This window comes from Styela clava, chromosome 8, assembly GCF_964204865.1.
Source record: "Styela clava chromosome 8, kaStyClav1.hap1.2, whole genome shotgun sequence".
Lineage (NCBI taxonomy): Eukaryota > Metazoa > Chordata > Ascidiacea > Stolidobranchia > Styelidae > Styela > Styela clava.
Genome location: NC_135257.1, coordinates 12,714,668 through 12,739,067, shown reverse-complemented (window position 1 = coordinate 12,739,067; position 24,400 = coordinate 12,714,668). Strand labels below are relative to the sequence as shown.

Below are 24,400 nucleotides of genomic sequence, written 5' to 3'. Positions count from 1 at the left end.
GTACAAAAATAGTAAATGATGGGAGTCATTTTTTATTAAGCTTTTTATCATTTTGTTTCGAGTTTTGGAGGATTTTCATTCTCGGTTTATATTTGAAATTTGAGAAATATAGTACTGTAGCGTTATGACGTAAGCTTCATTGTGATTGCTCTGTGATTGCCCCTAGTGGTTAGCAGTATTACCTGCATCTTTTGACTATAAATATAAAGATCTTGGGCCCCAAGCCTGACCCTTGCGAAATAATCTCGGAACATGCCTACTTTCTCGCTCAGGGTGTAGGATATAAGGTATACCATGTAGAACCGGAATAAATTATTCCTCCGAACAATCTTCCGACTTCGCACATCTGAAGGATTGCTTGTCTAAACCCTTGTTATGAGCTAGAGAATGAAACACTACTTTTTGAAAGCAAAATAAAAAAAAAATTGGAGAAAATCCATACACACACTCAGCTCAACAGCGACGTTTCGAGCAACATCCGAGATCGTCTACAGCAGGGGTCACCAACCTTTTCGAAGCCGAGGGCTACTTTTAGGGTACAGATTAAGCTGCGGGCTACCAGTTCAATGTACACTTCTAAAAAAATCAGTTGCTCGATTAAGCTTTAGTGTATTTAGTGAAGTATAGACACTAATAAACCTTAGGATTCTTCAGGAAATCAAACGATTATCACAACGTTGTAAATAAATTTCTATCAATAACACTTGTATTTCAAAACTGAATGTTAAATTGATTTTCATAGGAAACAACAATGTACTTGAATTATTTACAAACACTCTTCACAAGTCTAAGATAAAATGGACTTAACAGTTGTACTATCGAATGTTGCTTGCATAGTATTATACTCCGACACTGTAACTCTGAGCGAGTCTTGCAGATTTTCATCAGTGAGGCGTGTTCCATGTTTGTTCCTGGTGGAGTGAGTCGCGGCGCTATGGCCCATCGTGTTAAGCGTTAGGTTTGCAGGTTAGAATCCCATGCGGGGATAGTTATGTGCGAAAGGATTGCTAGACTCCTCGCCGCCGTTGGGTGGTTCACGTAACCGCTGGTCGGTTAAGGCTTCCTTCGCCATCAAGTCCAGGCTTCCGGAAACAAATAACTAACTAATTCCATACCCGACATCGAATGGTAACCGACGAGAAGCCGTGGTTTGTCATATGGTTAAGCCGTCCTATCGGCTATCTTCTCCCCCGGGATAAATATGTAAATCTCCTATCCTGAATTTATGTCAAAAATGTTGATTCGAAAGGATAGGTTGAAACAAACGATGGTCTCGTAAAATAGGATTGCTGTATGATTTGAATCGCGAGCTATTTCTGTCCGTACTGTGCTGACCAGTGGGTAGTTAGCGCGGAAGATTACGTGACAAGATGTGAAATATCTCTCCGCTTTGCCGTCGCTAAAATCGCCCAACTAATGAGACACACGCAGGCTGTTTTTATGGTGGTATAAATATATCCACCTACCATTCATCGTGAAAATGATGGATTTTTCTTTGGAATCAATATTTGTATTATTACTGCTCCGCTAACCAACAGACAAGAAAAAGCGCGAGTTCGTGGAAAGTGATCTCAGTGTAATGTCATAATTGGAAGAGTGTTAATTACCCGTCACATTACTGATGTCAAATAAAAATAAGGTTTATGGTCACAATAATCAATATAGTGTTATTCTCAGTTCCATATAAGTGTGATTTATACTAAAATAGCAGGACAAAATATAATTGATGTAGCTTACTTATGAGAGCCGTTATTAAGCTTAGTTTAGAACAGACCGGCGGGCGACTCATATGGTCTTCGCGGGCGACTTGGTGCCCGCGGGCAACGCGTTGGTGACCCCTGGTCTACAGTCTCTGCGCGTATTTTAGTAGCTTCAAATGTCTAAAGAAGCATGTTTTGGCGCTTTCACGAGAGCAAACGATTTCTTTCTAAAGATAATAAAACTAGTTTCATCTATACGTATTCGTTAATTGTGAATATAAAATTCATAAAAAATTTAATGGTGTTACTGGAATGATAATTCATCCTATAATAAACTACGCAACCTAAATTATTTTAATCGGTGTTTATTTTCAAGTTTCCATCCTTTTTGACCTTTTGTTTACCAAAACATTATACAATAAAAATACCTCGACCTCACCGATAAAAACAAAAATATTCGGCCGACATTTAACGACCTCTATTTATCTATATAATAAGCATCGTAAGGCGGATGAGTTATTGTTTAAGAGGCGAAAATTTGGATCCAAAATAATCTAGTTTAGCTAGTTTATTTGCATCGTGTTCCTTTTCCATCATCTTTATCATTCATTTGCGCTTTTTATTTTTTGTCCCGATCAATCATGGGATTCATTTATTTTGAGCTTTGAAAGCTTGTGTTATATATATCCCTTGCCTAATCGAGTATAACATGTTGGTTAATCAAACGAAAGGGTTGAATGTCTTACTGGATTAACCTAGTATTTGAGTAGCTGCGTCGGATCGAACGGCTTATGCTCAATTTTTGCGGATGATTATGCCCATGAACCGCGGCCTGGCGGATATAATTGCCAAACTTGCTGATAATTCGGAACAGGTGGTTAACGATCTAATAAAATACATTTTAGTATTCTACTCTTTTTTTTTATCTTCGGGAAAAGTTAAATAATACCGAATACCTCTGAATTTTTGGTTTTATTTTTCTGGTACTATTTATATTTTCCCTAACTAACGTTTTACCTATTTTCGCCCGTCCCGAACTGTTGCAGCGAACTCAAAAAAATCTTGACCTTTAGTACCAGGTGAATTCGATGTATTCCGTGTATTCGTGTGTAATTGAACGTTACGCTGATCACATTGTACCACATAAAATTATTATCAAATGAAAGGAAGTTCTGGTATGGTGCGCTTCGTGAAATAAGCGTATTCCGTGTATCTGGGTGTCACTCACTATTATTTAATAAGAGCTAGTACAAATTTCGTCAAATATTCAGTATCAACTTTAATGAAACTGTGACATCTTTTTGATTTCAGTTATATAAACAAATTTCTATTAATAAATCAAATAGTAATTCGATATTTAATTTTTGATTTAGACAAGAACGTAAAGGTGGGCAGTGGGGCAGCGTTAATTTGGACTGATGAAGTTATTATGGGGTCGGGTTTCATATAGTCTCCCCCATTTTTTGCCCCACAAATTTTCGTTTAGCGCGCATAACGCGCTCTTTGTTTTCCCGCTCAAATGAAAAAAGATACCTCATGCATCACTCACGCCAATCAACTTCGATAATTGGCCAAATATTGGGCTATTTTTATTATTTCTATGTCTTCTTTTTCAAATAGGCTACTTACTACACAAAACTGTCGTAGGCTCACCACTAATAGATATCTGCCATCATTATCATATTCGGTTTCAAGAACGGTGTTGCCAAAACTGAGGGCTACGTTGGAACAAATTTAAATAACCAAGGGTTCATATCACCTTTTAGCCGGTTTGATTTATTTTCCATTTCCATTTAGATATGCGGTAACATCAAAGTTGCCGTTTGACAAACACGACCCAAACATGATTTTTCGTTGTCCCGTGATTTGTATAAATATATAGGTCACTCATTTCACATTAGATGTTAAAAAGTGAACTCAATTACTCGTTTAAATTCGCAATGGGCCCAGAAAAACTGAAATGGTGGCGTTTGTGTATCGACTCCTCTTTTGTAAATGCAAATAAGTTGGTACTCTCGTAGTATGTGAACCAAGATGACGGACACCGGAACGTAGTATGTGTACCAGGTTGGGGTTAGGCCATACTTTCAGCTACGCAGTTGGTTTGTTTTTTAATGAACTTAATGGATTATGTTTACTCGATCCTCTCAATAATGATCAATTTTTGATAGATATTAATGCCTTCTTTGGAATGGTGTTTGAGCTGATTTTCCACTTGATCTTTCCCGCCTTTTTCTTTTTTTTTCATCTCACTTTTGATTTCATTTACATTTACACAGTATATATATACCAGGATCACTTTTTTGTTTTCCGAATTTCAAGTCGTTACATTGAACACTGTACTAGTGGTGCACATCTTTTCTGACTATCCTAAAATCAAACCTGTTTATGTGGCAAGGATTGGCAACCCGATTGCTTTCAGTGGAGGAGGCCATTCTAAAGGCGATTAGGCGATCATATATTCATTCCTATTTCTGGCTAAGCTTCGTGTTTACCCAAAAAAAATCTCAGTGAGCGGCGGAGGACTCTCGGCGACTCGTTCGATACAGTTTCAGATGGCTTATTTCTGATATTTCGTTTCAATGTTTAGTATTGCAAATCGAAATTAGAATTCATCATTTATAAAAGCGCATTTTTCGGATTTTTATGATCACATGTTAACTATATAGGGATTGGTATCCCTAACTTCAACTAAAACAAACTGTCTTCATATTTCGCATCTTCGGCTATCAAATCTTTATGTAATGGTACGTTCTAAGTAATTTCCAATAACGAAATTCATATGTAATTTCTATATAAGACTCAAATAGTATTATGTAAAGAATTCGTGGTCGGAAACCTAATAGGGGTTCGGAAGTATTAATAAGTGATGGATGGGGATTAGGGGTATTACTCCTGCTTTAGATATTTTGGATTGAGATTGTGGATACGAATTGATCCCGTATTGGGTAACGGTAATTGCCTCTCATAAAAATTTCCAGTGTAAAAAGCCGGAAAACAAATACGATTAATCGGTCAAAAAGTTCGAGTTGCTACGCACGATGTAATTACCGTAGATTAAACCAGAAAATTACTCTTATATACGTGTAACTATACCTGTTTGTAATATTGTACTACCAGCACCAGGTATGTCCAGTACTGAAAGCTTGGAAAAAGTACACAATTTTTGGTACTCGCGTAGTGTGTGTACATTGTACAACGTTAGGGTTAGGCCATAATTTTCTTCTGATTTTTCTTTTTTTAGTGCTATTACGAGTTCGGGGAATGTCTGTGTTAGTCAAGTAAATATATCTCCTGTCCATAGGTATCAGTCCCTTTACACAACTTGATGTAAAGTGGGCGAACAAAATTAGTTACCTCCATATTGGTACACACACTTCTGGAGCGCCCGATTTTCGTCTGGAACCAATTACTTCTCAAAATACATTTGAAATATGTAATGTTTATTGTATTGTATCGATGTAAAACTTAGGAGAGCTATAGTCAGGTCAGGTAGGGCCAAAACCGAATAATTTAGTATTCCGAATACATTCTAAAATAAACTTTTCCAATATGAACGTATATATTCTAAAATATGTCCGTTCCACGAGTACTCCTATTGCGAACAACAAGTACTCCTATTGTCACTCCTATTGCTCTTTGTTATTTATTTTGCATCTCCTTTCATCGGATACTGAGATTCTTTAGATAGTGACAAATTGCTTCAAACAATGATTGTGACTTTTGGTAAGTCATAATGCCAAACCACAAATCTTATTATAGACTTGCATTTGTTTGTTTGACATTAACGTTTATTGGAGTTACTGGTAAATAGCATTCTGACGAATTGCTTCAAGCAGTATTCGAGGTCGCACCTCCGAACATTATGACGTAATAGAACCGAAATCACTGGTGTTATCCTTTACATTTTCATCTATTTATATTCATCTTTTCGTTTATCTTACCGGTTCATCGTATTTCTTCAAACAAACCAATATTATGACGTCATTTTGAGCCGCAACCGAAGACGATAAAGTCATTCGCTGAAAGATATCGTCATTTTTTCCAAAATATCGTCATTCTTCACCCAAAGTTTTGAGCAAAAACAATCTTCCCTTGAATCGCGGTGAAAGACTCGTTAGTTCCACTTGCACACTCGATGAAGATCGATGGTGACAAATTGAGGCAACTGCGCGTAGCGCGGCGTGTCTAATCCTATCATGGTGCTAGACGTCTCTGACTCAAACGGACGGGTTGGATGGATAATTTGACAGCCACTAATCTCTGCTGTAGAGCTGTTAGTCTGTATTAGCTGTACTTTTTAATAACAAGTAAATTTAAGTATGGACCTCATGTGGAACGTGCAATTTATCCTATCGCCCATGCGTGGTATGGTTGTGTGGTTGTTATATTACTTGCAACCTTACGATAATAAAAATATAATTTGGATTTTTGTTGCGTAAAACTGGATTCGATTTGTTTTTACTAGCTTTTCACTTTTTGGACGTTTTTTTTTCATCTCGAGTAAAAAGGAGATCAAACAAACTGGAAGTGATACGTCACAAGAATCTGAAAGGCCGTAGGACGTAAACGAACTAATATGATGAATCGTAATGCTTCCGGGTAGTTTCTTTTTATTTTTATTTTTTTTGATTGTTTTTTTTTTACTTTTTACAAATACTTCACTCTACCTTTCTGAGAATAAGAAAAATATAGTAATTGTGATAGTAATTTTGCCGTTATTGCATATTTTTCAATTCAATATTTTAAAAGTTTTCTGTTTACTTTTTTATTTTTTTTCGTATGTCTAATATATCGGAGGAAACTATAAACTTTTAGTTTAGTCCCGTGATTCAAACAAAATATGATATTTAGCCTTAAAAAATGAAATAAAACTATAACTATCACTCTTACCGATATTCACCATGAAATGCTACTGTAATCAAATTAATTTTTTTTTGCTTCATCCACTACATTTGTATATATGTAAACCATTAGTTGCACGAAGCACATCAAAGGTATTTTACCTAGTTTGACAAAGGAAATCATGAATACCCCGTATTTTCCGAAGAAGTCGAATCCGAATCTTATATAGCCGAACGTTTGTTTTGTTCACTTTTTCAGATTAGGTACTGAGTACAGTTTCCCCATCCATTTTTTTTTCGTGAGACTAAGCGCTTATATTATTATAAATATAACATTACACAATATTTGTTTTCTAATTATGACGTTTTCAGTAGCATAGGATGTTTTTCTGCGTCTTTATGACGCACATATATTTACGCACAGATTCACCCCAAATTAACGTAAACATGTATTCCACAATGCTTTGTAAACCCAATTTGTTGATTATAACATTTCCCCTAAACAAAGGGGTGGGTGGCACCTGCGAACCCTTGTATTCCAAACAATGGTAGCTTTGTACGTGCGCGGTGTTTTATTTTTGCATTTTCGTGGAAATTTTGATATTTTTTTAAACGAAGAATACAGTATCATGCTTGTTTACCTACCGGCTTTATATAAATCGATGATAAATGGAAAAGAGATAAAATCGAAATTTGTACCCTGAAATTGTGTAATGATTTTGCCCTTTTGTGTTTTGCCGACAATAGGTGTAAGAATTCTGGCGCGTTTTCGCGGCATGCAATGCCAACAATGTGAGTGTAGCATAAACTTGCAGTTTATCGGTTGGGCCACCATTAGCGAGCTGTTGACGAAACACAAGCGACCTACGACCGCACGGGTAGTTAGTTATTCTAAAAGCGCCAAAAAGATTTGCCCTACACGAAAATTAATTTTGCATAATAATTCAGGATTTCTGTGGAATAGTTTATTTTCGCCTTGGTCGATAGGTGGCGACAAAAGGCCATGACAACCCAGTTTTTGAGCTTGAAAACTAAGCGGCGGTAATGATGTATTGTAAACAATGCGACATCGGATAATGAAATATTATTGAATTGTGGTCCATTGCATCTTTCTGAATAACATTCCATCCAAAGCGTGCTCATTTTCAGCACTAACCCGTTTCAGTCCCTAAGACTAATCAATGAAATTATTGGCGGCAATTAGCGTTTTTGCAATAATCATCTGAGACACGGACTACCTGTTCAATAAGGCAATAAGTTATCTGTATAGAAACCAAACTCCGTCTGCCTGTAACGCTCAAATGGACGCATAACACCACCCCTATGATTTGACAATGGTTTAAGTTTGAATCAGTTTGTATACGTTTTGTGGAATTAAGCAGCAATTTTTATGGTGCCAACTAGGAGAACATCCCTTTGAGAACATCCCAATTATTTTCTTTTCAAACTTTATCGCTTGGTTATATTCGCAATTCATGATATATGATGGTAAACTTCTTTTAAATTTTATTCTCTGTGGGGTAATTCTGATGGAAAGTATTTTTTCCTTCAACAGGATGACGGCAGCAAAGCTTTATTTCGCACAAGTGGAGGTTTTGAAATGATTGAACAAGTTTTTGAAGTTCCTCTCAATTCAGCAACATTCCAAGGACAAAAAGGCGAAACTGTTTCTATTATTCCCGACAAGTAGGTTACAGTACGAGTAATTATTTTTTTTTCTTGAAAGGATATTTGGAATAAGGGATAAGTGGAAGTGTATATGGTTTTGGTATTATGTTGTTGTTGCTAGAATTCTTTTTTTTGTTGGTACGAAAAAATCGTCTTTCTTTTCAATCACTGGACCTATTGCTTTAAATTTCCAGTGTTAAAGATTGTTGTTGTCACTAGAAGGCTATTACTTTTATTTGTTTCAAAATTTCTGTGGGCTCTATTGGATTCGTTTTTTGTGTGCGATGACGCCATCCAAAGTAAAAATTCTTAACCTTGTGACGATTCCGGTGGTCGAGAAGACTTCGGTACCGTGCCTAAACTGTGAAACATTACATACACATACCCGTATTACATCGTTTTGGCTTTTGTGTCCATATATTCGAGCATCGCTCTTCTTGTGATTTATTTATGTCGAATTCAGATACAAAACATTTTAGATATTTTCTGGATTCCAGATTTGTATATTGATGGTAACACACAGGCACCTCTCTCACATGCTTCAATGCAAATGCACTACTTTTAAATCATAAACCTTGACAAGGCAGATTAAAGTTTTTTGATTTATTTAAATCTGATGATTTCTTATTTTCAGGACGATTGGAAACGCCGCTTCTACGTTCAAATCCGCTTGTGAAGATTGTTACGACAACGTTCTTTATGTTTTGTATTCAAATCGATTCACTGTGCTCATTGATGCATTGGCTCAACAATTGACAGTACGTATATTTTATACTGAAGATATTTCCCAGTTTACTAAAATTATAACTTCGATTGGGTTTAATGGACAGATTTTCGAAGTCATCGCGTAACATAATGCAGTCTGTAGTCGGTGGTTTTCAATTTTTTTGGCAGGCGCGAAGAACCTCTGTGTAATAGTTCAATTGTCTTTTACGTTCTGAACTATAATATATCTAAAAGTAAACCTGATAATGGCAGAACAAAATGATATTTAAAATGTAGCAAAATATTACAATGGCAGTAGTGGGTGGATAGTAATGACTGGATCATTTGCTGTGAGATTTTCAGTGGTTAAAAATTGTTGTTGTAGCAGGAAGGCTATTTATTCCTTCAATTTATTTTAAAAATTTCTGTGGGCTGTATGGGATTCGTTTATCGTTTGTGATGACGTCATCAAAATTAAAAAAATGTGCACCTCGTGGCTGCTTCGCGTTCGCGATCGTTGTGTTATGGTGGTCAGTCGAAGTCTGGAAAACTACGGTAGCGTCACTGTGAAAAATGTGATACTCTACTACTCCGTTTTGGCCTTGGTGTCCATATATTTGAGCATCGCTTTCTTGTTTTAGTTATCGTGACATGCTGGTCTTGCCGAGGTTACCGCAACCTGATCGTCATTAAATTTTCAGAGATCGTTTTGTCGCAGCGTGTCCCTTCGGCAGTTTTCAGTCATTATCGTTTTGTTAATCTTAATTAGAAACCCTTAATTGTGCGAAGGTACATTAAATGTCCTTTTTCGCCCAGGACTGCTTTACCCTATAATTTTGCCATCTTTAAACATCTTGTTTTTTGACGTGAATTTTTAGACATGTTTTACTTGTTTATGCAAAATGAAAAATTTAGATGTAAATAAATAGGATGTACAAACCGATTTAAAAATCTTTTAAGTGAGGAATATGCGTGAAAGTTCAATAGTTTACATTTGTTCATATCTAGAGAAACTGAGTTTACGAATTATTCTTGTGTTGTCTTATGAAGTGATTCGCATTTGAGTGGGTGGTTAACTGGTAGTGAACTAATAATTTGCTTGGGTTTACAGTTATTTTGAACTGGTATACGGCAAAAATCATGATATATGGTAATATATTTTCGTTAAATAGGACCCGAATCATGTTTTCGTATTAAAATAGCTATCTCAAAAAATTAAATTTCAATTACCTGAGTCCAAAATAGATCATTTGAGAATACCATTAATTCGAAAAACCAAAATACTTAGATGAACCCGAATCAGAACTTCAATTACTATTAAAACCTAAGTCTTTTCCTCAATCGAGTATACACGAGTGCTAAATATTATGGGTTAGTTAGGCGATATCAGTTAAAATAAATTGAATTACCGTGAAATTCTATTAATAGTTTTTGCGACAATCAACGTGTGTACTCTAAATGTTAAAAGACAAAATAAATTATTGAATTATTTACAGAAATTCTTGACAAGTGACAATATACATGCGTCAACGTTTCAAAAGTGGTGTTTATGTAAATGTCATCTCGACATTTGTGTGAAAATCATAAACTAATAAAAAAAAGTCGGGTTCAAAAGTTTGCTCGTGATTTTGTGGCGCAAATCGAGATGAGATAAAATATTTACATTCGAAAAACAAAGATGAAACAATTACCGTCAATAGCAAGCTTTTTCGTTGTTGATTTTACCGACTTAACCTTATCTCGAAAATATTGCGTCACACTTTGTAACACTTCTACTTTTTTGAGTTAGGGTTAAAGTAGGAATATAAAGACCCATGCCATGTTATGGGTTTGAATGAATATAGTACTCTTGTAGAAGTTCTATAAGTTCTAATACTTGGCGGAAAATAAGTTCCTAAACTGAATTACATTCTATATCGAATAATTAAAATAGCTATATTACAGAAGTGACTGTTCATAGCGTTAGGAATGACCGTTAGTTTCTAAAATCTCTCATATTTATTCTCGCTTTTTGGTGTCTATTTTAATTGGTAAGCGAAGGTCGGTAGCTCCAGAGGCTTGTTTATTTCCTCATACGCATTCCTGTCAAAGACAACCAAGTTCAAGTCAATGTAGTATTAGCCAATTCCGCAAGACAAACTTCATCAACGGCCCATCCTCGCGCATTTCTAAATATAGTATCATCGTATTTTTGTCTCGGTTCCACTTCCGCCGGTTCATAAAATAAATTCTGTTCAAACGCTCGCTATCTTGTCATTTAAATCGCTTTCAATTTTCTTCAAGACAAATTACATCGTGTCTTTTCCGTTGATAAAAATCTTGATTGCGGCACGCTTCGCTTTGTGCATTTCCGCGTAAACACCCCTTATGCATAGCTCATTGTCGACGAATACATGCATATTTATGTGCCTCACCCCTCACGGGAAATTTAAATAACATGGACAGGGTTGGCTTCGTATAAAATAAGAAATTGGCTCAAAACGGTCATGAATATTCGATAGGGCATCACAGGTGCCAATCATAAGATTATCGAGTTTTTGCCACTCTATGTAGCGTGTTAGGTTTTGGCAAAATCATGCTTGGCCACGTATTGTATAAAGTGATAAATTACCCTTATCTGTGATTTGTCGTTGTGTTATATTAGGCCGGTCAGGTTTTAATTTAAGTACAGAAATACACCTTAGATTCGATTGTATGTATTTAAATGCTAGTTCCTGCATCTATAATGCATGTTAAGCGTGGATTGCGGTGGATACATGCTTAAGTTTAAATACGAAAATGCGTTTGTTTTTTTTAGTCAAAGAAAAACAAATTTTCGAGAGGTGTTGTCGGCTTGTCGCTGGACCCGCAGACTCTTAAAGACGATCGTCCTATCGTTCTATATTGTGAGATTCTTTTCTCCGACTTATGCTTGATGGTACATGAAACATTAAAAGTTGATGTACCACTAAAAGCTGATCTAGTGGTAGATCTCGACCAGTCAAAGGTCAATACCCGCTTTAGTGGCGTGAAATCCGCTTGTATTTTTTCGTACAAATATCTGCTTCTCGTGATAAAATATGATTGAAATTATGTATTTGAGAACGGACAGCCGCAAAATTGGCGAAATATTACATTAAATTTTTATGTATGGACTATGGAAAGGTCAGGTATTTTGTGGGAAGCCGCCAACGAACGATTCAAATCGAAATAAAAAACACACGCAATCGATTTACAGCCACCCAAGAGTACCAAGATCGCAGTTTTTTTCATTTCAATTTAGACTACAAATTACAATAAACATATGCATGAATTGACATGAACCCGAAATTAAATGAAAACATTAAAGAAGCAAAGTTTGTGTTATATTACTGCAATCGTAATATAATGTTAAATTAGTAACCCACGTGCCTATCTGTACCGTAAATTCATTTGTAATTATCGTAAATTCTTCCACAAGTATTCTTGTTGCGTCACAAACTAACATTTCATATTCTAATATTGCATTTGAGTTTAACAAGAAAAAATAACTTATGCGACAGTAGTAGAGTAAACAGTTAAGAATAGGGATGATTAATATATGCTTCAATTGCAATTTGAATAGCCTCCTCCACTCCGTTGCTATTATTGGACTGCCATATCTACAGTGAAATTGCAATGTTTTACATAAAAGACTTCAAGGCGTTGAGAACCATTAACTTGGATTCTAAACTACCAGAATACTTGAAATTTTGCCCACTGTAGAACTTTTCTTCCTTAGACTGGGTACCCCTGCATTAGGATTTGATATAACTTCAACAACATCAACCCAATTTCCATATCTTGGTACTTCGTGCCTACGTTCTCAGTCCATCAGCCTATCATATATCGGTTGGACTGTTGGTGCTAGCAGTTCATGCACCTGAAACAACAAACTTACGAACAATTCCCCATGGATTGCTAAACGGACGAGTCTGTATGGTTTGCCATATTATGAAATAGGCTTTTCTCTCGTTTGCTTTAAATATAAAAATCTGATCCTATATGGTTTGTATTTTACAGAAACACCTTCCCGAAGTGGGATCACCGTCAAACGCCAAAAGTCCTACCATCGGCCGAAAATCAAGCAATAATAACAATAGTAACAAAGGAAACAATATTACTAGAGATGATTTGTTCGATTTAGCATCTTCTTCATTGCTAGATACATTAGCCTTCTGTATTGAGTTTCTTGCAACAAGACCACCCGTCCGAGAAGATGGAAAGATTCGACTAAGGTAAATGGAAGTGCTAAAATAAACAAATGTTACAGAACAGTATTTTTATATCCTGTGAGCAGTCACGGATGTGTAACGTATTCTTCCTTAGCTGAGGGAGTTAGTACCCCGATACCTAAAAAAATGATATTATCAATATACCTATTTCAATATCCTAGAAAATTAAATAGTTTGTATGAAAACTTTTTATTTGTCAGCGAGAACAAAGAACTGCAACGTGCTTTGAAAATGACCATAACTACGTCATCAAGGTCAGGATCGATGGATGTCAATGACTTGGATCCTAAGAAAGCAACAGAAGGGTTTTTAAATCGAGGATTGGACGTTGTTAGGTATATTTAGTAACTGATTTATAATACATTGATAAGTGAATTTTGATGAATTTATGGTGAAATTTCGGACTTTTTTTAATCATTTAAGGAGCAAAATTATTCGAATAGCTAATATCATTTAAATCTTGCCCATCTGAGTTAGCATCACCTCGTTGTTCGAACCATGTATTGTACAGACTTCTAAATGTCTCAGTCTGGAGAATCTTGCTCTGGACGAACATGGGACTTTATTGCTTCAATCTAACTTCCTTTTTATTATTATCATTTTTGTATTTGTAGCTACATCGTGAGCTGTGGAGTTCTTGACAAACTGAGCACTTATCTTGGAAGCATTACAAGTGAAATTGAAGCTCATAGCAAAGCAGGGTCGTTTATCGGCAACGGACTCTCGTTTTTGTATTCCGTGACTGACTTTGTAGCTTTGAGGTATGTAGTGTTTATAATAGTATTTTATGTTTTGTCAGGGGGGGAGATATTGAGCAAACAACTGTCCACACATAGGGATTAAAGTATTTAAATTCTGCTTTTCGATTGATCGGATGACGTCATACATAAGGTGTGGCTTTTCGTACTGCTTGGAATACTATGTGGAATGTATAAAAATGATCCGAGTTGATTGCATTCGCTCGTGCCCGTTATTTATTATTTGCCTATTTTATTCCATTTCCACCTCTCCTATGCGCCGTTTAAATAATACAGTGCTCCTCTCTGATTTTGACTGATCGTGAACTAGAGGGAAAGCACCTGTGAAACCCAAACCGATTTCTGAGCGACCGATTTCGCCAATTCCACAAACTAGGCGACTTGTGAATAAAAATATTGTTTTATATTATGTATATGTTGTCACCTGTTCTTGTGTATTGCAATCCTTTGTATATACCAGCATAATATTTGTCTTCTGCTTCTGTCAGGAATCGAGTAACTTCTGATGCTAACGAAGGAAGAAGTAGAAGAACAAGTACCAGCAGTAATGCCTCTGCACAAAGTGTCGACAAGATTTCGTTAGAAAACCGTAACCCACCAATGCATTTCGACCCCCAATCTTGGGACAGTGACCCCACCCAGCTTTTACCCACTTTGTATCATACGGAAGTCATGGGGGTCGTAAGTGTTTTATATGGAATTCTACTTCACGGTGCACCCGAAAGACCCATATTATTACGTAACAATTCAATTCAAGCGTTGGATGACGTCACGTCACCTCCACAAAAGAAGATTCCTGATCACGTGCTCCATATCGCAAAGTCCGTTTTCTCGGTCCTAAACGCAGTCGCCGATCTAGACATCCAATTGTTACAGGTTGGTATAGTTTTTCATTCAAACTATTTTAATTGTCCAATTATGGATCGGAGTTTTGCTTTTCTACACGATTTTTCATGTATAAGTTTTCAGTTGAATTCATATGTTACATGTTACCAATACAGAAGCAAAAATTGTTTCACATCAATACCAGCCTCAGATCACCAACATTTGCCAAAAAGTATTGAAGAATATTTAGCAAATGCAAGCAATACACTACGAAACTCTCCCGTCTTTTTGTGTATTTCCTTAATTCTTCGTTTTTACCGTTTCTGTAGCTTGCATTTTCGCTTCTTATTTCTATTCTTTTAGTTGATGAGATTGTTACCGAGTAAAGCCAGCACTGCTTGATATTATACGAAGGCAGAAATATCTCTATAGCAGTTTTCTTTTTTAAAAAAAAATGTCATCATGATCCACTTATTTCACGAACCTAATATTACAGAAAAAAAATTAACAATACCTTCAAAAAGACCGATGTGCTTGCATATTCTCGCACAAAAGATCGAATCTTGGCTTTATTTCGATGACGGTGGTTCTAAATACTGGTACCATCCCAAATGTAAAATGAACCACGACTGTTTAAGATGTAGCTATTCAAACCTTGTCATTGTATTATAACGTTGTCTTACATAACGCCCTGTATACTTTCGTGTTACGCCAACCCCGTTTCGATTTTTTTGCCAACTCACATTCCGGCGTTGATAAATTTTTGACGTTTTACAACGCGTTGACATCGGGCGTCGTCACCTGGTGTTAGAGCAAGTTGACAAAACGTGAGAGCGGCAGACGACTTTTAACTTAACACGTTTATCAAATACAAACTGTTGGACAATAATAGATCCGGCCCGGCGCAGGCGACGAAAAACAAACAAAGCCGAAACGAAAATCAACAACAGGTCCAGGTTCTTGTTTCCGGTTGAAATACAAGACACAAAGCGGGTGGAGGTGACGAGTGAAACGTGGTTTATACGTCATACTTGACTTATATACTGGTGTAGGAAATTAGCGAGGTCACGTGAAAGTGTTGAAATATCGACTACGGTATTTCGCGCATACATGAATTCATTACATTGTTGTCTACGGAATTGACCGACATTAAACGAAGCATTTCTGTAAAAATAATATTTTATTTTAGCTTCCACGCGACTTCAATCGACTGAAATTGAGATATTCGCTCGCCATTTACGTTTAAATAAACTGGACTATGTCGAATGGTGGCTTTATCATGAATTGTCGTTGTTGGGCGCGAAACTGATCTATACGGTTCTTCCAAATTGTTGTTAGTAAGACAAGAAAATACATTTTTAACAATCGCTCTCAAATTAGTTATTTTTTCCCGAAGTTCCGAGTTTTCGCTATCGCGTAGGTTTTAAATGAATAGACGTGCAAATCACCATTCAATGAAATGTGTATAACGTTATTACTATACGAACTCTCTTGTCTCTTATCATTATTATTACATTATTCATACACTTCTCCGTTTCCGTTCTTGTGTTCTGCCCGTCTTACAGAGAACGTCACTGTCGGCAATGATCCGCCATTTTGTGTCCATATCAATTTCAAAGAACTAAAGCCCATCTACGGTCGTTTTTATCGGAATTAGCATGGCAACTAAATTAGAAAATTATTCCCCTTTGCGCGTGCCCATCGCCACTAACACCATGATACCGATGCCTGTAATGCGGATAAGTCCCAATCATCCTATTCAAGATGAGATGGTATCAAGGTAATCGTTAGCACGCTTCGACTCTCGCTGTAATTCCCTTTACTTTTTCACCGGGTAACCTTATTTTATTAGAGTACATTTTGACACTTTTGCTTATCAATGCGCAAAATAATACGTTTCGTATTAAGGGTATTTGTTACTCCCGTGTAGCCATTCTGTATATTATTTAAGATAAGTGATTTTTAAGCTGATATTATTTTTGAAAATTTGTTTTCTATATAGATACAAGTGTTTCAGAATAGAATGTGTCGAAAATCATTACCGTTCTCTCGGAATCGCGTGCGTGAATTTGGAATTTGAATTTGTGTGACTAGTCCAATACCAACATTCGGTGACGCGTAGAGATTTTTATCAGTTCCAACTGCGCAAACAATCCCCAATATATTCAGTTGGCAATTGTTTCTTTGCACTGTCGAACTGGTTATGATTTACAACCGACATAATTTTCGCTTTATTCTTCCACTGTGTAAACTTTAATATGACCCTCGTGCCCTGAACGAAAGGGTTTAAATAGTATCAAATTCTCCTTAACCAATGCAGACTCATCTTTAACCCATGCTTACATCATTTTAAGATGACTCTAAATATATTCTTATAGACTTCTAGTTTATACGCTAACTGTATATTTCGTAGCGAGGTGAGCCGGTTCTACATAGCACCGCTGTGAGTGAGACTTGCTGTAATTGCTGTATCAGTTTGGCGTTCTCGTTGTGATTATACAAGTCACCGTTCCAGTGTTACAATTGGCAATACACATAAAACTGCCATAAAATTCGAATCTGCTGTCAAATTTGGCAGCTCTAAATGCCCTCTGCGGAGAAGGCTATTCAGACGGCGATTTGAACAAAATCACCATTCCGGTACCACAGGATGTATGGATGCAATTGTCAAAATTTTCGACACCTTAAGACAGACAATAACAATAGTCACTTATTGTCATCGCCACACCGTTGCGAATGCTAATAATGACGTTGACACAATATTAGTTAGTGGATATCCAAAACATTTCCGTAATCCTACGTATTATTTCAGTCATTTTCACTATTTCGACTATTTCAATTTTTGACAAAGTTTGTCGGTATTGACTATCGAAACCTCGGTAAAATAAATAATATTTTGGGCCTATTGGTGGTTCTACTTGGGTATTCCTGATATATTCTAGAATTCTTGTCGGAATGATCGGAGAAATGTATTAATTAAAATTCTCATCAGAATGTACCGTGTATGAATCTGATTCAAGAACTGAACAAACTTGAATATAGAATTGATCAGTCTTTCATCCGTTTTAATTAACTTTGAAATTAAATTCCGTCTTCACACCTAATCCCATCACGACTGTGGGTCATTGGTCAAACTTTGTTTGTCCATTCCAGAAATCGAGAAAAATGGACCTTATCGCATCAACTTTGAATTGCGCCGCAGAGTGCGTTACGGTTGGTATACAATCGGCCATGTTTTATTTGAGTTGCACGTAGTGCAGTCGATTGTCTCGCCATAAATGGTGAAAGCCATTCATGTTACATTTATAAAAATATTGTTCTGTGCAGTATTGTCAAACACAGCCAAATTTAGAAATGGCCATATTATTAAATGGCTTGTATAAGCTTTTGTTTCCACTTCAGTCATTCGCCCAGATAGAACTTGGGAAATAAAAAAGTTTTGGGAACGGTGTCGAGCAAGTCAATGCATACATCGAGACGGTATCGCCAATGAATTGTTCTTCAGATCAGCCGTACATGAATTTGTTGCGTTTTATTCGATAACAAAAACAAACCATTATTACGTTAGTTTTTAAATTGTTACAAATAATCAACACACTCGTTATACGGTTGTTTTCATTTCTGTTGAATCAAGCTTCCCTAACGACCCAGACCGGTAAGTTTTAGCTCATTACGCACGGCCGAGTCTTGGCAGTTGATCGGTATTGAAACTAAGTACACCAGCCATGCTTGATCTGACATAAAATACTCGCGATCAAACCTTTCAACAGTAAACAAAACACCAAAATAAAACATACACGAATCTTATTAGTGAACGCAAGTTTATTTATTCGCCACAAGCTGGCTAGGCTGCCTTCATATGCGATAACATCAGCTAATATAACCCCATCGACCCCGTGGATTATCCCGACAACCTATGTTTACAAATTTTCTCCACAACTCGTTACGTTATTTTCTCGATTTTGTCTAGTATTAAAATAGCATTTTCTCGTCTCATTAGCAGTGTTACATGTGGGGGCTGAAGCCAAAACATACTAAACAAACTATGTCAAACATTGACTTATTTACATTTTCAAAAATTGTTCGGTATGAAATAGCCTCGAACCTGGTTACGTACGTTATTAATATTATAAGTGTAAAAATATCTTGAACAAAGTCATATTAAATAATATTTTAAAAGATAGGAGGTTTCCAATTTTATCCAGTTATTCTTTAATAGTGCTAAACAGCTACAACTTTGAAATACCACTGTCGTATTCCCAAATTTACTGGAACTCTTAGTATCCGTTCTACTCTGACTTGTTTCTGCTCCGGATAAACAATCATTTCGACTCCAACTCCAGTTGAAAAATTAGACATCTATTCCGGACTAACGAACTTATGACTACGAAAATTGTTTTGGAGGTTTCTTTTAGTTTTAGTTCGAAATTTCCAATGCCGACGTTGGGAATTGGAAGACATAGTTCCATCTCAAATTAAAATTCCAATAGACTACACATCCTTGGTTATTTCAATTGTTCGCAATTGCTAACTATTTCAAGTTTAAAATCTTGGAATGACATCTTACATTGGTCACGCGATTGGCCACGAATCGGTGTCACCGAAGAATTGTTTCTGATTTCATAAACAAACTTCCTTAGGTAGTTAGAATAAATTTGTGTTTTCTATTTTAATTCTAAGGATGACTATGATATGTGTTTATGTCCTGATTTTGTTGACAATATCTTTCACGATTCCGTTACTATGGTAATTGCACGCGGACGTCATTCACTCGTGATTGTGTCCGAATTATTGACTCTTCCCATGTAATAACTTGTTTTTATCAACAAAAATATGAAACAAATCGTGTACTACAAACCCTCTACAATGTACCATCCGTGAAGTGATATTTTACAAGTTTGTTTTACGATAATATACAAATAAAGCAAATAAACATCATTCATTTAACCTGGTACTGAGCTCCATGAATGAAAATTTATTTATCTGAGCCTTTCACTCGACAGACTTTTATCTCTGGGCGATCACTGAATACCAAAAGCGACTGAAACCCTACAGATTCGGGGTTGTGCATTATCCCGTAGTATATTCTCATTGACCAATGATTTGAATATTTGGGAATTCCTGTTTAATGATCAGAAAAACAGCTACGATGTCTGAATTATCATCGTCCATTTTCTCATTTCCATTTCCAGGCATTTATTTTAGAGAAATTGTAAATTGATGTCATCCGAAAGAGGCGTCATATATAAGACTTCAGTCAGTAAATATTACCATTTTCTTTTATATTAAATTCTGATGCATCCCAAATTTACAGAGGTGGATTGGCCATATATGCTTTAATCGTCCTGACGAGTAGAACCCATTTAGATTTTCTGAATGAAGTAATTTTTATATACCGTTGTCATGGAATACGAATATTATACCACCAGAGTCAATTTGGATATAGCTCTTCTAACTTATACTTCCTATTTTATTGTTTTGGGTGAGTACTTACGACCGAACTGTGCGACTACCTTTGACTTGTGGTGCGAACGTCAAATATGATTTGTTGTAAATATATAACATGTATGAAACCACGAATTACCGATACATAAAAGTTTATGTTTTGTTGGCTTGACTGACTTCACACCCAATTCGAGACGTTCAGGAGCCGTTTTTCATTTACTGTCTGAGTGCAAGTTTATGTCCGCATGATAAGCTTGATTTCAACAAATCAAAACATTTGTTCAGGGTTAGGCACATGTACGTAAGAAATCGGCCCTATGTAACAAACAAAGCCACAAAATTGAAACCTATTAATTGGTTATTCTCTTAATAATTCACTCGATATTAGGATACAATGATTTATACTACTGTTTATAAGCTTTAACAGAAAGTCGTTTGAAAAAGTGGTACAACAGGTAGCACAATTATTTTCAGTTTCACATTTTTTCAATTATTTTTACAATTTCAGACCAGAAAGTGTTCAAGATATTATTCTTTGGTACAGTCAGAATGGAACGACAATTGAAATAAATCTCTAATATCGTAATTTAGATAGTAATATTTCATCTTTAATGCCTAATTACGCTCAAGTTTTATGTCCTACGTAATTTACTTTTGTATAGCATTGTCAATTAGGTAGATTATGTACTGTGGTATTATGTGATGGTAAAAAAACTTTTTCTCCCGACTTTATACATTATTTACTCTTGCGTCATTTAACCACACTGCATAAAATGTTTAATGTCCCTCCGTGTTAAATCAGGTTTATATCATTCCATCAAAATGCTTGGATTGCAGATTCTAGGGAATGAAAATGTCACGTCCTCATCGCGGAAAACCCCAATTCAATATTGACCTACAAGAACCCACCCATGTTTTTTACACTTTACAAATTCTATACCCATGTCCTAGATAAGGTCATTAAAAGTTGACATAAATCTTAGCTCATAGTTCATACGGAACAAATTTATCCTTACTAATATGGATAAACATTTTCATTACCGCAAAAGACCGATCTAAACCGACGCCATTTTACATCTTCCGGTACTCTATTCGATATTTTGTGTATTTCTGAGTCATCCGATAAAATTGTGTGGGTAGGTTTGCTTCCATGAATCGTGATTCGACTACGGATTCTCGGTTGCATTCGCACACTTATATGAAGATAAAGATCGTGGACACGTATACCAGTTGCATGACAATGAACATTTTAAAGTAAAGTAAAAATAAAATTTCAGAGTAATGTAAAACTAAAATTTTAAAGTACATTTTGATGTTTAGGGCACGATATTGGTGCGTGCAATCCGCGTGTTATCTTTGTGATCTATCTTGTCTAAAATATACATTGATTTGGATGATTTTCATCGCGTGTAATCAATCAAAACAATGATCTTATTGCAGCAATTTTGTAATGTGCCATTGGCGCTCATGTCACGGCCCCGAGGGCGTTGTCGTACGAAGTCTATTTTAGAATAATGGTTATAGACGCAAACCGATTTTATCCAATCAATTCATGTCGTTTAAGTTGTAAGGAATTTTTTTAGAATGTGCCCCCCTCGACCGAGCCATATATTCATATACCAATATCGGGAATAAAAATATTTTGGTATTCATTTAAATATAGTTCCATTCAATTGTGTGGACCACGCTATATTACGATTTCGTTATATTGAGGCGATGGTAAATTTCAAACTTCATTAATCCCCTACGTACCGTACGTTCCATTTTCCCTTTAAATACTTTTAAATACGATCCTTTGGTAAGAAATCCAATTCATGTGCATTTAAAGCATTTTGCCTTGACTGCTTGCCAATGGTGTCCTTTTGGAGTCGATGTTGCGTATGTGTTGTATTGAATATTAATAAAATACGAAAATCTCTGTAAGAATTCGCAAACTTAACAGCAAATTTCCCAAATAGAAAAAGCGTAGGATTAGTCTTTTCTTTAATTATTTTTATAACATTGAAGTCGTAAATCACACTCGAATTGAATCGTCACAATGTCAATTTTTGTTGCAGAAAAGTCTCGGAGCAGAAGGAGTGTCACTTGAATTTCGACACATTTGCACATATTTATTGTGGTACTGTCAACATGATGGTGAACACGAAATATTATTGCACGAAGTTATCGTTTGTGTTGGCCATTTCGCACTGTGCAACAAGAAAAATCAGGTATGATATTTTTTAAAAAGCTGTCTTCTATTCACAGTTACATATTCACTGTATTACACGTGATCTTATGACGCTCATTCGTCATAGTTTATGAGACTTGAGGCGCTCAAGAGATAAGCGCGCTGGTTATGAATCTTTTAGCCATCATATGGAAGATGATCTCTGCCGTGGTTGGTTACGGAATTGTGCGAATTTAGATGAGATCTCAAATTACTAAAGTTATAGTTTACACTTTTTTCCCTTTTTGTTGTTGCTCATTGATATTTCAATAATTGTCCCATACATATTTTTGAATTTCATGCAGAGGAAAAGTAGACTCGTTTACTCGAGTGAATATACGAAATTAATTTTAATTATTCTTTTCACATATTGTTTTCACAACAAAGAGGACAACAAACCGAATAACATAACGATATATTATATTTTGTACATATACGTGTCATTGACTTACATAAATGTCATGTATAATGGTGCCGACTTCGCTGACCCATAATTGCAGCTGTATTGCCACATCAGTGTGTTATAATATAGTATTTGTAACACGACAACGACAACACAAATTAATTTCTGTTGTCATAGCCAAAAAATGACAAGTATACTATAACGCTGGGAAGTTATATAATTCAAACCTAGTTCAAACTAAGGTCAAACATAGTGCTTATTGGGAACCTTATCGAGATGACTCAAAATTACCGATCTTTTCAAAACTAGTTACCGGTAATCTACTGGTAATGCTTTGCAGAGGGAAATATTTCATTCTGTAAATTTCCCTATTCTGATAGGAAATAAAATGATTGAGAATTAAATCGAAATCGAATTGTAGGACCTCCTGAAGTATGCGCACCAAGATGGCGCACAACCTGAACTCAGGTTGTGTTCCAGGTTATGGTTCAGGTTGTGCGACATCTTGGTGCGCATACTTCAGGAGTACCGAATTATATATATAGTGGGTCTAAAAAATAAACCCAGGTCATTTGGAACATATTCTAGAATCTAGAGAGATAACTTATGTGCAAAGTTTCCTAGTTTACTAAACTTTTAGGTATAAATCTTACACAAACAGAAAGTTCGGATGTTAAATAAATTTTCTTTATTCTCGTACCGTACCCGAGAAGAAATTTATGAGTTTTGGTTTTTGAAGTCCCTGTATTTTCGAAGATTATAGTCGGGCTTGCAATCGATTTTGTTTATGTTGAATGAATATGTTGAAAATATACCAAAAGAAAAATTACAAAATATGTCAAATATCAATTTTGCTTTGCAAGTCTAAATCGTAGTATTGTTGGAAAATTTAGTAAAAATTTTCATCTTTTCAAATGAGATGTTTCTACTGAATCATTCAGTCATCCATATTTAGCAATGACGGATGCTACCGAAACACAGTGTTCTTGAAAATTATCATTTTCGAATACCATTTAGTTCGAAACCAAAACTAATTCCATAGACTATTACATATATACAGGTTTATTTAAAAAACTCTTTTCGATAACATTTATGTGTGGTATTTTCATTGTCGTATTTTGACCTTAACTCTGAAACTGTGAAGGCGACCAGTTCCACTAGTTTTGAGTTACAAGTAATTAATAAATTATCTTAGGCCAAGTTTGAAACATTGTTCTAAGGACTAACTTGGGGTTGATTTAAACTTTAACCAGGCATGCCAAATCATAATTTTTAACGCCGCCTATTTTAATTAGACATTTTTATGCGATATAATCTAACCTTTAGCGACGCTAGTTTTCTAGAAATATGATATCTATCGAAGATCACAGGGAAACTAAAATAATACATCATCTGATAATAGGTAGGGTTTAATGTCACATCTTGTTTATGTGTTTATTGCATTGTCATCCGCTAATATTTGCCATATACTTGGTATTTATTGTCGTGAAGCACGTCAGTGGTGACTTATCCACGTGGTATTTTCGTTGCGTGGGTGTCTATTAGCAATGCATATCATAAGATTATTTATTGTTATTTATTACGACAAATGCATGAAAATTTTCTCTCTTT

The 24,400-nt window shown here is 35.8% G+C and overlaps 1 protein-coding gene across 2 annotated transcripts in view; it reads left to right on the top strand.

Moving 5' to 3' along the window:
* Positions 1–24,400, top strand: part of LOC120345316 (S phase cyclin A-associated protein in the endoplasmic reticulum-like) — a 76,678-nt gene that overhangs the window by 23,374 nt on the left and 28,904 nt on the right. For both annotated transcript variants that reach the window (XM_039414714.2, XM_039414715.2), the window contains exons 24-30: positions 8,100–8,230; positions 8,847–8,970; positions 12,938–13,152; positions 13,350–13,484; positions 13,764–13,910; positions 14,396–14,783; positions 22,235–22,387. In XM_039414714.2, coding sequence (XP_039270648.2) covers positions 8,100–8,230; positions 8,847–8,970; positions 12,938–13,152; positions 13,350–13,484; positions 13,764–13,910; positions 14,396–14,783; positions 22,235–22,387 — 1,293 coding nt within the window. The remainder of the gene's footprint in view (positions 1–8,099; positions 8,231–8,846; positions 8,971–12,937; positions 13,153–13,349; positions 13,485–13,763; positions 13,911–14,395; positions 14,784–22,234; positions 22,388–24,400) is intronic.